The sequence below is a fragment of the Girardinichthys multiradiatus genome, chromosome 5, assembly GCF_021462225.1.
Source record: "Girardinichthys multiradiatus isolate DD_20200921_A chromosome 5, DD_fGirMul_XY1, whole genome shotgun sequence".
NCBI lineage: Eukaryota > Metazoa > Chordata > Actinopteri > Cyprinodontiformes > Goodeidae > Girardinichthys > Girardinichthys multiradiatus.
The window spans coordinates 47,825,433-47,838,744 of record NC_061798.1 but is presented as its reverse complement, the minus strand read 5'-3'; the positions used below and the strand labels follow the sequence as shown (position 1 = coordinate 47,838,744).

General features: G+C 38.4%; 1 protein-coding gene across 1 annotated transcript; it reads left to right on the top strand.

The window, feature by feature from the left end:
* The first annotated feature begins 10,131 nt into the window (after positions 1-10,131).
* Positions 10,132-11,904, top strand: foxe1 (forkhead box E1). The gene has a single exon (XM_047366447.1). It carries the CDS (start codon positions 10,426-10,428, stop codon positions 11,515-11,517), a length of 1,092 nt encoding a protein of 363 aa, XP_047222403.1. The 5' UTR covers positions 10,132-10,425; the 3' UTR covers positions 11,518-11,904.
* Positions 11,905-13,312: the final 1,408 nt, after the last annotated feature.

The following is a 13,312-nucleotide window of genomic DNA, read 5'->3' as shown; positions in this document are numbered from 1 at the left end:
AGAAGCTCTCATAATAACGTAGCAACAAAATCCGTCGGATGAGATCTCTCGGATCCCTGCAGTACACCAACCAAACGTACCTTGTTCAGCCTGGAGCGCCCCTACAGATCCTCACATTTCTTTAATAAAGAGTCAGCCACACCTGCAAGCTAGCAACCGCTGCCTGTAAGCTGGTTAGTCTGTTCATCATTAGCAGAGCGTTCAAGATCCGTTATGGTTTTGGCATGTAAACTAAGTTTAGCTTCCAGAGGCGCAAGAGCAGTTGTAATCTCCCTCTTTACAGGTTCAGTCACAACATGTTCAAGTTTGTCCACGATGTCTGAGCGTATTTCTTCCATCATTACCTTCATTTGCCTCAGCAGATGATTATTAGCATCATGTTCCGGAGAGGCCTCGGGCTTAGGTGACTGACATGGCTTACTGCGGCCTGTTTTGCTAGGGTCAGGCTTCCTACGGCTTGCCATAGTCTATGTCAGTGTTATCAATGGAAGCCAAAAGCAAACATCGTATAAAATTTTCTTAGTTTTCAGTGTCTTAAGTGTCTACATAAAATTGTGCAAAAATAAATGAAGGAGTCACAATTCTGAGGAGCTCCAGCAGACACGACCTACATGCTTGACGCTCCACAGCGACACTCCCAGACTATTTCTTTGATCTAAAATGAGGACTTTTCTTGAAACAAACGTGGATTAAAAGCTACAACAAGCAAGTGAATATTTAAGCATGTGAAGACCTAGGTGCTACTCTTTTTTTCCCACACTGAGTGCACGTTTTTGGTCTTTTTGCTAACTTAAGCTAACTGCTGGTAGCAGTTTTACACCCAAATACATATGACGATGCTAATATTATTCAACTGTGATCAAAAGAAAAGGTGAGTTTGACTGACAGTTGTGTAAAGCGCTTTGAGGTCCTCGGACTTGATAAGATGCTGTACAGGTGCAGGCCATTTACCATTTCTTAAATTCTTTTCCAGTTTTGATCCTGAAACATAATTCATTTCTAGGCTTTATGAGGTGCTACATGTAGGCCTTTCGTATGTGGTCTTTTTGACAAACTTTGCCAACTCCTTACAATAGATTACAATAGATTTACCAAACAAACCTATGTGTATCATCACAATTTTTTACTAAACTTTGTGAGTTTTTATCCAAAGACAGGAAAAATATAAAGCTGTCTTTTTCAAATTATGTCGGTTCGCCAAATGAGTTGCGTGCCATTGCGCGCCCACACACAGAATGAGCTGTATCACCACTCAAAGAGACAAGACAGCTAAAGCTTCATGGGAAACACTTTTTCAAAGCCACAAGTGTTGAGGATAGAAACAACAGCTCCTCTGCCTCCCTCTTTAACTCCTCTCTCTGCCGCAGAGTCAGACAGCAGACACAGGCAGACAGAAATGAATCCGTGTTAATGAAGTAGAACAAAATAAGGATGGTGCTCGACTTCTACAGCAATCCTAACATGCAAGCTTATTGTGCAAGCTAGGTTCCTTTTCAGGTGCAGGCATGGGTAAAAATGCTCAATTGCAGCTGCCTGGTTTCTGTGCAGGCTGAGACATCTATGAGGTGTTGACATAGATCCTAACAGAGCGCCAACTGACACAGATGCTCTGACATTTGCAACGATGCATGACTTCAATTGTGAGCTCTATTACAGTGCAGAAGAGAGAAACAGTCGCTTTTAGGGAATGGGTGAGTCAGACCGCATGACTCATAAAAAGTAAACCAAATCGAAAACTCACTCAAAGTGATAATGATAAGAACACTTCGACTATCTTTAATATCCTAAAATAAAATCAACAGATGAAACTTAAAGATAAAACCTGAGTGCAGTGAAGGTAATTATCTTGTTTGAGGTCTTTCTGCTTCAGATCTACTCCTTAAGATCATCCTGCTCCTCCTCCAGCTTTAACAAATATAGATTTTTTGTTGTATTTCCCTGCAGCTGATTGGATGGTAAGTTGTTTACTTGTGGAGTTATTACACTTTCTTTTTATAAACAATGCAAACAAACATTTTCTGTCATTCGAGTCCCCTGAAGCGGCATGTCGGTGTTCCTTACTACAGCTTTAAGGTTGCCTTTGTACATAGAAAATAAAAAAACAGATGAGATTAAGTAAGAGTACAAATGACAAATGTTTAAGATATCTAGGCTGAAATGGTACAAAAGATGTGAGGACTGACAGCATACATTTCTAAGGGATGTCAAAGTATTTGACAAAAACCAAACAAACCTGTTGTTTTAAGAAGTAATTTATTTCATTATCAGATTTTATATCGTAACTTTTTCTAATTACAAACTATAACAAATTTGAATATTTGACAAAGACTTGATTAAATACAAAATGTAATTTTCAAATAATCATTTCATTCTACTGCAATTTTCAGAATTGTTTTAATTCAGTTAGATTGGAGGGTTTTTGAACATGAATGGTCTGTTTAAGGTTAGCATCTCAATCAAGTTTAAGTCCAGACTTTGACTATGCCACTCCAGAACCTTCATGTTTTTTAGTCATTCATTGGTGAACATTTGTGCTCCAGATCATAATTTGTCGATTTAGTTTTTTAAAGCAACTTTGGTCGGCCAGCCACTGCTGGGAAGGTTCTCCACTCCTCCATGTTTTCTCCATTTGTGGATAATGGTTCTCGCTGTGGTTCACTAGAGCCTCAAAGCCTTAGAAAATGCTTTGTGACCCTTTCAGGACTGATAGATGTCAAAGACTTTGGTTCTATTTAAGTGATTTGTTGATTCTACAGGTTTTTCAGTAATCGGATCTCATTGCCTTGTGGGATTAGGCACAACTTTCCAAAAATTTGGTAAATTACAGTTAATGTAATAAAAAGGCCATTCTTTGGGTCTGGTGAAGTTGGAGAAATTCTTGATTTCAGGCTCATGGACATAAACCTAATGCTCTAATAAGAAACCAGAAACATCTAAGTCCCTCAACTTCAGAAAAATAAACGGTACATTAAAGTCCAGATTGTGAGCCAGAAACTGGAACACAGGGAGTGCACCTATAAGCCTAACCAGAAGCATGTTCCCCTCAAAATTTATGTGGATCATTTTAAGGCAATTTTTGTGTACGAAAGTGTCCTTCAGTATCTCTCTAGAGGGTTACGGTTGCCCTAACCCTATTCACTCTTCAACTAATATGTTGGGGCAACTGACAAAGGCATCTAATGAAGTAAAGCCATTCTGATTGAATAACGAGCATTATACTATTTCATTCACTCACTCAGCCTCACTCTCATGCTTGAAAAAAATACTGGTATAGCCTCAGTGACAGGATTTTCCCATTTTGACAAAATTGGACTTAATTTCCTGTTGAAGGAACCAGCACAAATGATTTTTGCATATGGCAGGCTGAAACAATCTGAATTTATTTATCCATTTCATAGAAACTTCCTTTTCAACAAGTCTGTTTCTGGATGTTTGAAATATCTAATGATGGTTATTTTTACATTTTTTTAAATGTGCACAGCCTACAACACAGCTGGCACATTGTGCACACAAAAATGGGTCCCGATTTTTAAAACGTTGTAAAACTTGGCCACACAAACCCATCCGCAAGGCTTACTGGTTAACACTCTGCTCCAGTCATTTAAAAACTGAACTGGCCAACTGCTCAGGAACCAAACACAGCAACATGAACAAAAAATGCTCAACAAAGTTAGATAAAACAGAGTTGTTCCTATGTCTCTAACAGGAGCCATAGGTTTGTGGGTTGTAATTAGTTAAAACTGTGGAAATCATTGATTAATGCAGCCAGATGTTGCAGAGGATCACTCCAGATGTGGTGAACTGCTGGACCTGTGGGACCTAGTCAAATGTTACAGTAAATCCACAAGTACGACCATAAATCTCTATTCACTATTTGAATTAACTGCAGAAAATGGATTTTTTTGTGCCATTTTTTCCCTGAGGGATTTGAGGAATACCTGCCATCAATCTTAGTCCTCTATGTCATTAGTTTGCTTATCATAAAAAATTTATTTTCAGACCACAACTTTAAAAAGCATAACATTATAATAATTTTGTAAAAATAACAACCACCTTCGGTTTCACCAAGACTAAGAGAAAATACAAATTTTTTGTCTTTTATGCTGTGCTGGTAGCAGTGAGCCCAGTCCAATGAAAAGTCCAATCTTTTCATTTCAGCTTCCTTTTAAAAGGAAGTGGTCTTTTCCTCCATGTTTCCTGTGATGAATGTGACCATTCTTCCATAGATCCAAGCTTTTCAGAGTCGCACGCAAGCTGGCAGCAATTTAACGGCAGGCTCCCGGGGAAGTGAACTGCTTCAGTTATGTAAACTGGCCCGGGTTTGGAGCAACTCAACCGTCAGAACTTTGCATCCCCACCAAGCCCCTGCAGCTGCTAATGCAAACAAGATGCCTTCACTTTCTCAACAGTAGCCTGACTAAGTCTGACGCACAAACACACGCATCCACGCACATCCACACACACACCCACATCCACGCACATCCCCGCCCACACACACACACACACACATGCATCCACGCACATCCACACACACACGTCAACACAAATCCTAATCTAGAAAGAGAATAAAATCAGACTTTTCATATAAAGAAAATGGAGCTTTTACATCAATCTGTTTAGCAAACCTGTAAATAATTTAAATAATTATATTTTTCTGAGAAATATTTCAGGAATCTCAGATTATCAAACAGAACTTTTTATTTTTATTTGATATCTTTTTATATATGTGGGTCATCTATAACCCTAAAAGCAAACCAGGCAAATATCCGCACACATCGACTAATTTAAAATAAATGTATCAACCTTAAAATACATTAATTGGAGATGGATGCAAAACTTAATTAAAAAAAGTTTTGAACCCCTTCTCTATCTACCACACTTAGCTTTGTTTTAGGCCAACATTTCCTAGGTGTGTGCCTGTATTCATCCCTCATTTTAGGCCTACAACCACCTGTAGAGCTTCAGCCACTGAATGGTGAAAGTTAAGTGTTCAAATTCAAATGTCTAATTTGTTTGCCTTTGTTTTGAGAGAGCTGTTTCTCGCCGGCAAAGCCAGAAGTCCTATAGGTGGAATACAAAGTGAAGGGCCCTTCATTTGCCTCCGCTGAAACCTCTTCCAGCCGACAGCCATAATTTGCTTCGTTACACTGCTTTGTGGCTGTAAGGTGGAGGCCTCTCACAGCTGCACCAGTGCATGGTTGCAGGGTCCTCGATCCTGCAGGCTCCAAAGTATACTCAGTGAGCCTGAAACCGTGTAGAGAAAATAGAAATTGACATAACATTTAGATTTGACGTTTTGAGGTGGAAAAAAATAAATGTAGAATGAGGCTGTTCGAAAAAAAAAAAAAACCCAGACTGGAAATTGTTTCACTGAAGCACATCTGCACATTAAGATTCTCGATAACATATTTTTGACAGTGGCCAGCTTCCATCAGCACAAGGTAAGTCTCTAAGCCAACCGCTACAAAGTCAGAGGTAAAACAGCTCATGAACAAACATCAGCAGTAACACGGTCAAATCAGGATTGTAGCTTTAAGGCCTAGCTCCAGTAACGACAAGTACCTGAGAATTACTCACCACTGATTGTTCATTACCATCGTGCATAAGAAGCAGTCGTAGGCAAAGGGTGAGGTCTGATGCAAACTGAAATACCTGTCCATCATACCTGTCACAGGCTGAGCTGAAGGACTAAATCTCTGTATTGTGAAATTTTTATTAACCCACTCTGCATTACCAACATTTTTAGCACACATCAGTTTTAAAAGCTGGGCTTCTTTATTGTCACATATGACAACAATGTTTTCACATTAGACATGTTAATTTAAATTATTGTCCATTTAATAGCAGCCAAATCAGCTATTTGATACAAGTTTATTCCTAGAGTACATTTCATACTAGAATTGAAAGATGGTGTGGTTAAAACAATAATCATAAAATATAAAATTATGATTCTAAAATCTAAGTGAAGCAGGATTATAAATGATGTAAACATGACATGCAACATCAGAAATGTGTTAAATTTCTTTCTTATGTTCTTAACCCGAGACATTTTCCCCCACTGAATTAAATGTTTTTTCATTTTAACTGCAGCCGAAAGAAATTATGTAATTTAAGGCTTTTATACATCTTTAGCATTGATGCCAATGAATGAGGACACTTTATATAAATTAAACAGAGAAGGACCAACTACTGAACCTTGTGAAACTCCAGGTGGCAAAGTTTTATTGAATTATTGAAGACAAATTTTGTAAATTTCGGATTTTTATCCATAAATCTTTGCACATATATTTGGCATTTTCTAATATTCTGCAAATTAATTATTGTGTTTTTGTTAAAAGGTTTTATGAGTCAAAAGTGACCCTATATATACTTTTTGATAAACTAGAATAAGTTCAGTCTTGATCGCAAGCTATTGTTTGGGCCAAACGTGGAGATTTAACATTGCAAAACACAATTAGGGATAAAAGTAAAGGTAGTTACATTTGAACCCAAAATTATCATATCTAATCAGATTTAGGTTTAAAGCTTTAAATTTTGTCCGCATGTTTAATCTCACTGGAAGTAATATTAACGTTTTGTAGCGGCCCAGCCAAAGTCCAGCCGTGAATCTGATGGAGGGCGCTAAAGATTAGGATGATGGCAAGGAGGCTTCCCAACCTCAAAGACTTGGAGTTCATCACCCAAAATAAATCATCAAAATACCAGAAAACACATAAAATGTAATTGCTGTAATGTAATTTAAATGTTTTTTATGGGGATTAGGAATTGTCAATGTGCTATTATTTGATAAATTTGGTGAAGGTTTTTTTTAATTCCCCTTCTATATTGTTTTAATGTCTTTTGACAGATGTCTGTTTCATTTCCCTTTCAAACACAAACCTCTAAATCATCCATATAATTAATTTTGGACTTAACTATTTTTAATAGCATGAGGTTCTAGGTGGCGGTGAACACCTTAGATCTGACCTTTCACACACATTTAACTTCTTTCACCAACGCCCTTCAAAATGCCCTTAAATAATTTATAACAACCTTTTATCCCACTTGAAAATATGAATTTTTTATGGCCTAAATTGCTCAGATTGATTCCTGCTATATTATCCCCACAGTCATTATGATTTTACTTTCAATTAATTTTACATTAATATTTAATAGTATACCAATAAAACTGAGTAGAATTAGTAATAAATTTGTTTTTCAACTCATTTATTTTGTATTTTTTACTTTTACTTAATAGTCATTAGAAAATGGAGTTTAATGTATAATAAATATAATTATCTGTTACATTATCAGTTACTGATTTTTTTCCCCCATAAAATCTGTTTTCAGTGTATTTATTGATGCTGAATAAACTTTAATCTGAGTAATATGCGGGATCGCCCTGATTCTTTAAATGTGTGACAAAACTCTTTCAATGGGATGTAAAAAAAAAAATCCTTCCTCCAGACAGATTTTGTTTTATTTGCATAAAACACTATGGTTTTAAATAGATTTTCAGCTGGTACAGTAACTTCCTCGGTGCTATAAAACAGACCCAAAACATGAAATCAAAGACTTAAATAAACATCAATAAATCCTCTAAGATTTTTAGAAAAGACTAGATTAAACATGGATCATTTAAATCAAATATTTTAAGGACTTTTTAATGCATCTTTATTTCTGTTGACCTATTTTTTATTGAGCACAAAGAGTGCATTTAAACTGGCTTGTAAATCCTCATGTTAACCCTAAAAAGCTCCTTTTTTCATCACATACCACACCTTGGCCTCTGTGTAGCTCCAGCGGAGGATAGCTACAGCCGCAGCCCTTCCTGCAGGAATAAACCTTTCATCGGGCAGCTTGTCTAAGCAAACCTACAGGCTCTATCCCCTCCTCGATGCTCCAATCTCTGACTCATGCCTGCAGTTTAACCCGACCCGGTGCTGAGCAGCGGGACTGTGCTGCTGTTTTACTCTGTTTGGTTTAGAGATTAAGGTGGTGAACCCCAGGACTTCATACCAGCATTGCTTCCAGGTTTAAATCTATGAACTCATGAGGGGGATTAAAAAAATATACAACTATGATGTTTAAATGGAACAAGAAGTAAACTGAACCAACTCCACAGGATTATTTCCATGCAAAGTGTTGTTCTTTTTCCTCCTTTCACCTTGTGCCCAGGCTCTATGATGATGATGATGGTCTATATTTTGCATGCTGAAATCACTGGAAGGCCTTTGTCTGCATAGCATTTACATCTCTTAACACAGCTGGCTTGCCCAACCACTGGCACAAAGCAAACAAGTCAGCACGATAGAAAAACAACTCGTAGGTTAAGTTACCACTAAAGAGGTGTTTTAGAGTTAAACATCCAAACAACGTTGACCATTTTAGACATTTCTAAATAAACTGAGGTCAGCTTTGAAAGGAACATTTGAATAAAAAGAGGAAACAATATTTGCTTTGGACAGTTTGGGGTAATTTAACTTAAAAACTGACAGAATAACTGGTGATTTGCTGGTATATGTATATAAAAAAAGGCATTAAAAGCAGAAAAGTAAAGAATTTATAAACTGTTACAACTTAATAGCTATAGCCAGAGGTAGATAGAGTAGCCAAAGAAATTACTCATGTAAGAATAGCATGACTATAATATATTTTTACCCAAGTAGAAGTAAAAAGTAGTCACCAAAAAATTACTTAATTTAGTAAAATGGCTGCTTATTGCCAAATATTAATTGATCATAATATCTGATATAATTTGTGAAAATAGTTGAACCAGACAGAAAAATGTTTAGTTATGTGCAATTTCTGGTATTTTAAAGTAGAAAAAAATAGTAAAAAAATAAGTTACATCGTTACAAAAAGGCTGGAAAAAAAACGCATAATTCCAAAAATGAACTTTTTCATACAGTCAAGTCAGAGGCCAATACTTACAGTAGGTAAAATACATATGTTAGAACAAGGCAAAGTACTTCCAGTTACTAGAGATACATTTTACTATATATTCACTTGACCTCGAGGTGCCACTGCAGACTCAGCAGGTAGAAAATTACATTGGAGCCATGAAGCTTGTGTACAAATACAACGATTCACTTTAACACAAACTGCAAGTGTGTGTGTCCCTTGTGCAGTTTTGGTTAAAAAGTGCTTCTTCTTTGTTTAGTGAAGTAAAAATACGGTGCATTTCTTTTCAAAAAGTTACTCGAGTAAATGTAACTGAGTAAATGTGACTAGTCATTATCCAACCTCTAGCTGTAACTGTGTGAGGACACTTCCTGTTTTGGGATAAGGTGCCTTGCATTCATATTCATACCCCTAGAAGTTTTTCACATTATGCCACCTTGCAACCACAAATGTCATTTTATTTAATTGAGATTTTAGGTAAGAGACTAACACCAAGAAATAAATGGCAGAGTGGTGAGATAAAGATTCCAGCAACACTGCTTCCTCAGTATTTTAGGTGTTGGTGGGGTCTTCACCTCAGCGGATCTCTGTCCCTGTCCATGCACCTTAGAAGGTGAAGTTTTTGGATCCTTATTGAAGAGTGGTGATAAGAAAATCCTATTTAAAATTTGTCACAAACCATGTAGATGGGACCAAATTGAACTTTTTCACTTTGATGGAAAACACACCGTCCCCACACAGTGATGGAAGCATCATTCTGTGTGGATTAATTTCTTCTGGAGGCTCAGTCCTGGAAGAAAACCTTTATGAGGCAACAAAAGACTTGAGACTGGGGTGAAGGTTCACCTTTCAGCAGGACAACAACCCTAAACACACAGACAGAGCAACAATTGAAGGGTTTAGTTCAAACCATATTCACGTGTTAGAACAGCCTAGTTAAAATTACAGTTCAAAGATGCTCTCCATCTAATATGACTGAGCTTCAGCCATTTTGCAAAGAAGAATGGGTAAAAAATTCTGCAGGGTTGAAAACAAATGCACAAAACACTTCTCAGACAGCATGAAGGAAAAATAAAACCCATTAAAAACATCTTCAATAAAGCATGCAGACTTCCACAAACATGAACAAAAGGCCCTCGTAGAAGTAAAGCTCAGGTATGCCGAGAGCATGTGATGCTCTGGGGGTGTGGCCCTTCAGGTAATACTCTCTTCAGGTAACATTAAGTGACTCATTCTGTCTCACACCTTCAACGCAGCAAATGGCACTCACAGCTGACAGCGATCCAAGGAAATAAGAAGCACTGATCTTTCAACAACAGAAGTTTTCTTCAGAGAGGAAATAAATTCTTGTTCTTCAAGGGGAACAACTGCTGGATCTGGACTTGGAAACAGTAAGGTTTTTTCAAGAGTTTTTGGCAATTGTCTGGTTTTGACTTCCACATTCCCAGATCTAATTTGGTTGCTGGCTCTTAAGGAAATATTGCAAACATCTTGGAGAACCTCTTGAGCATCACTTGATAATTTTTGTTGAGGATTTTTCCAATGACAATGCCAGTGGTCAAAGTGGAGAAAGACTCTCCAGCAGACACCACATTGCCTTCCTCCAACCCTTCTCCACAGACGGAGGAGCAGCAGTCCCGGGGCAGAAGGAGAAAGAGACCTCTTCAGAGGGGGAAACCGCCGTACAGCTACATCGCACTCATCTCCATGGCCATCGCCAACTCCCCTGACCGCAAGTTGACGCTGGGGGGCATCTACAAATTCATCACCGAGCGGTTCCCCTTCTACAGAGACAATTCAAAGAAGTGGCAGAACTCCATCCGCCACAACCTGACCTTAAATGATTGCTTCATCAAGATCCCACGTGAGCCCGGGCGACCCGGAAAGGGCAACTACTGGGCGCTGGACCCCAATGCAGAGGATATGTTCGAAAGCGGCAGCTTTCTGAGGCGCAGAAAGAGGTTCAAACGTTGTGACCTTAGCACTTATGTCCACGAGACACCAGTCTTCTCTCCTGTCCAGATCACGAGGTCAGCTGCATACACCAGTTCCGTTTACCCCAACATGACAGTCAACCCTGCATACGGCCAGCAGCTGTCCTCTGCCTACTACCCCTCTTCATCACCTCCTGGGTTTGCACATGGTCAGGCCCGCATGTTCAGCATCAATAACATCATTGGACACCCAACCTCAGCCAGCATGCTGACAGGTCAAGGCCCAGAGATGATGCAGCAGCCCGGTCGGAGCTTTAGTCCAGAGGGTCTGCCAAACGGATCCACTCCCTGCAGCCTGGGAACGCCGGGTTTCCAGAGTCAGCCATGTGGGGGAGCAGTGCCGCCCCGCTCAATACATCCCGGGTTCACCTACTCCGGGCCAAACAGCCATGCACACCACCACGCCCACCAGGGCTCCTACGGACAGGGTCACAGCCAGGGGTACGTAGCGGCAGGCCGGATCCACGCCACAGCTCACGGCTCTGCAGAAACAATGGACCATTACGGCAGAGTTTCTCCAGTGCAGCTCGGCTCTTTCTCCCAGTACAACAGTGCAGCAGGTGCTGTTACCAACACTGGGGGATACCTGAGACACCCGCCGTACCCCGGGAACATGGACCGGTTTGTTTCTGCAATCTGAGCCACTGAAAATGTCCCATTCAAAGCTTCGGCTTCACCAATAACTTAAAAACCTTTATGTGCACAAATTATTTTCTCTGCTTAAAGAACCAAACCGAACAGATTGAGACAACAAATGTGATTTTTTTTCCTGCTTTTATTTAAGAGCCCATCTTCCAGACTGATGGGAACTTCCTCTTTAACATATTCTATGAGTTTTCACTCAGATGTGCCTTTGTGTTCTTTTTCTTGGTCACAATGTGAACGGATAAAATACAGACAAGCCTGCTGGGTTTATGTTCATATAAATTATTGTGCTTCATAGCAACTGGCTTTACACTAGGCTTGTTTACAGAGGATTCATTGTAGAAAGCATGCATGTCCTTTTTTAAATAAATAAAAAATTTCATTTTGTTTGCTTTTTTGTAAATAAACTGATAGAGCAATTTTTCTTTACAAATAAAAAACATTTAAATACCGGTGAACCATTGAATTGAAATTGCATTGAAACATTAAACCATTATTCTGTTTTTACTGCCAAAATGGTGGATTTTGTTCTGCACCAGTTAGGAAAATATTGCTTTTAGTGGGTATTTATTACAGTAGTAAATTAAAATAGATCCTCCTGGTATAAACTGCCAAAACAAAGAAAGAAAACCCTTTTTTCCTCCAGCGTTTCAGCTCAGCTGGTTTGAAGAGTCGTCTGGAGCCGCAGCATTAGCAGTCACTTTGACCGGACTCCAATTTATCATGTCCAGACATCAGCTCAGCACTTCAATCCCCTAATCAACAAAATAAATTGACTAAGTAACTCGATATTTCATCGTACAAAACCAACAAGAAGCCCAGAAAAGTCTTCCACAGTCTGAGGATCAGACAAGTCTAAACTCGCAGGGAGAGGCTTCATTATGCTCCATAAAACCAGCTTTGTTTTCTAAATGCTTAATTTTTACAGTGAGAAAATACCTTAAAAAAAGATATATGGTTGTTTATTTTAAGATGATCGTTTCTGTTATAACCCTTAGGTTATAACACAACAAAGTGCAATAATGTCACACATTAATAGTTATGAATAACTTAAAATTACCAAATTAACTAGAAAAACCAATATAAACTGTAAATGGACATAATAAAAACTGTGCTTTTATATTGAGAGACAACTTGAGCGGAGGAAAAAACAATGTCCGGGGTGAAAGCGTTCCAACCTGAGCAAATATTTACCTTCTAATTAACTACACCTTTACAAGCTTCCATGGAAATCTACAGGCAGGAAAAAACCTGAAGGACGAATGGGTTAAATATCAACACACTTCAACAGTCACATATAACCTTTAAAAGTAGTTACTCAGCTTTTTTTGGCACTTAAGCATAAGTATATGTGGTGCTTTGGCAAAAGTATTCATGCACATTTATTTCCACATTTTGTTGCGTCACAAACACAAACTTTAAAGTTTCTTCGATTTTTCTTTGGATTTTAAGACACTTACACAGTGTTTAATTCAAAAGTGGAGGAAAATAAAATCTGCAAAGTGTGGTATGCACTTTTAATTCAGCCCCCTCTACTCCAACATCCCAAAAAAAAAAAGTACAACTGATTGCACACAACACTTTGGAGATTTTATTTACAAAAATGTTAGAAATCATGTATTATTTTACTTTCACTTAAAATTTTGCACCACCTTCTGCTGGCCTACCATATGAAATCCTAATACAATACCCTGACTGTTCTGGTTGTAACATGACAAAATAAAAAAATGTGCAAGGGTGTCAATACTTTTGCCAGTATTAGAGAATCCTAAATAAAGGGTGTAGACCCC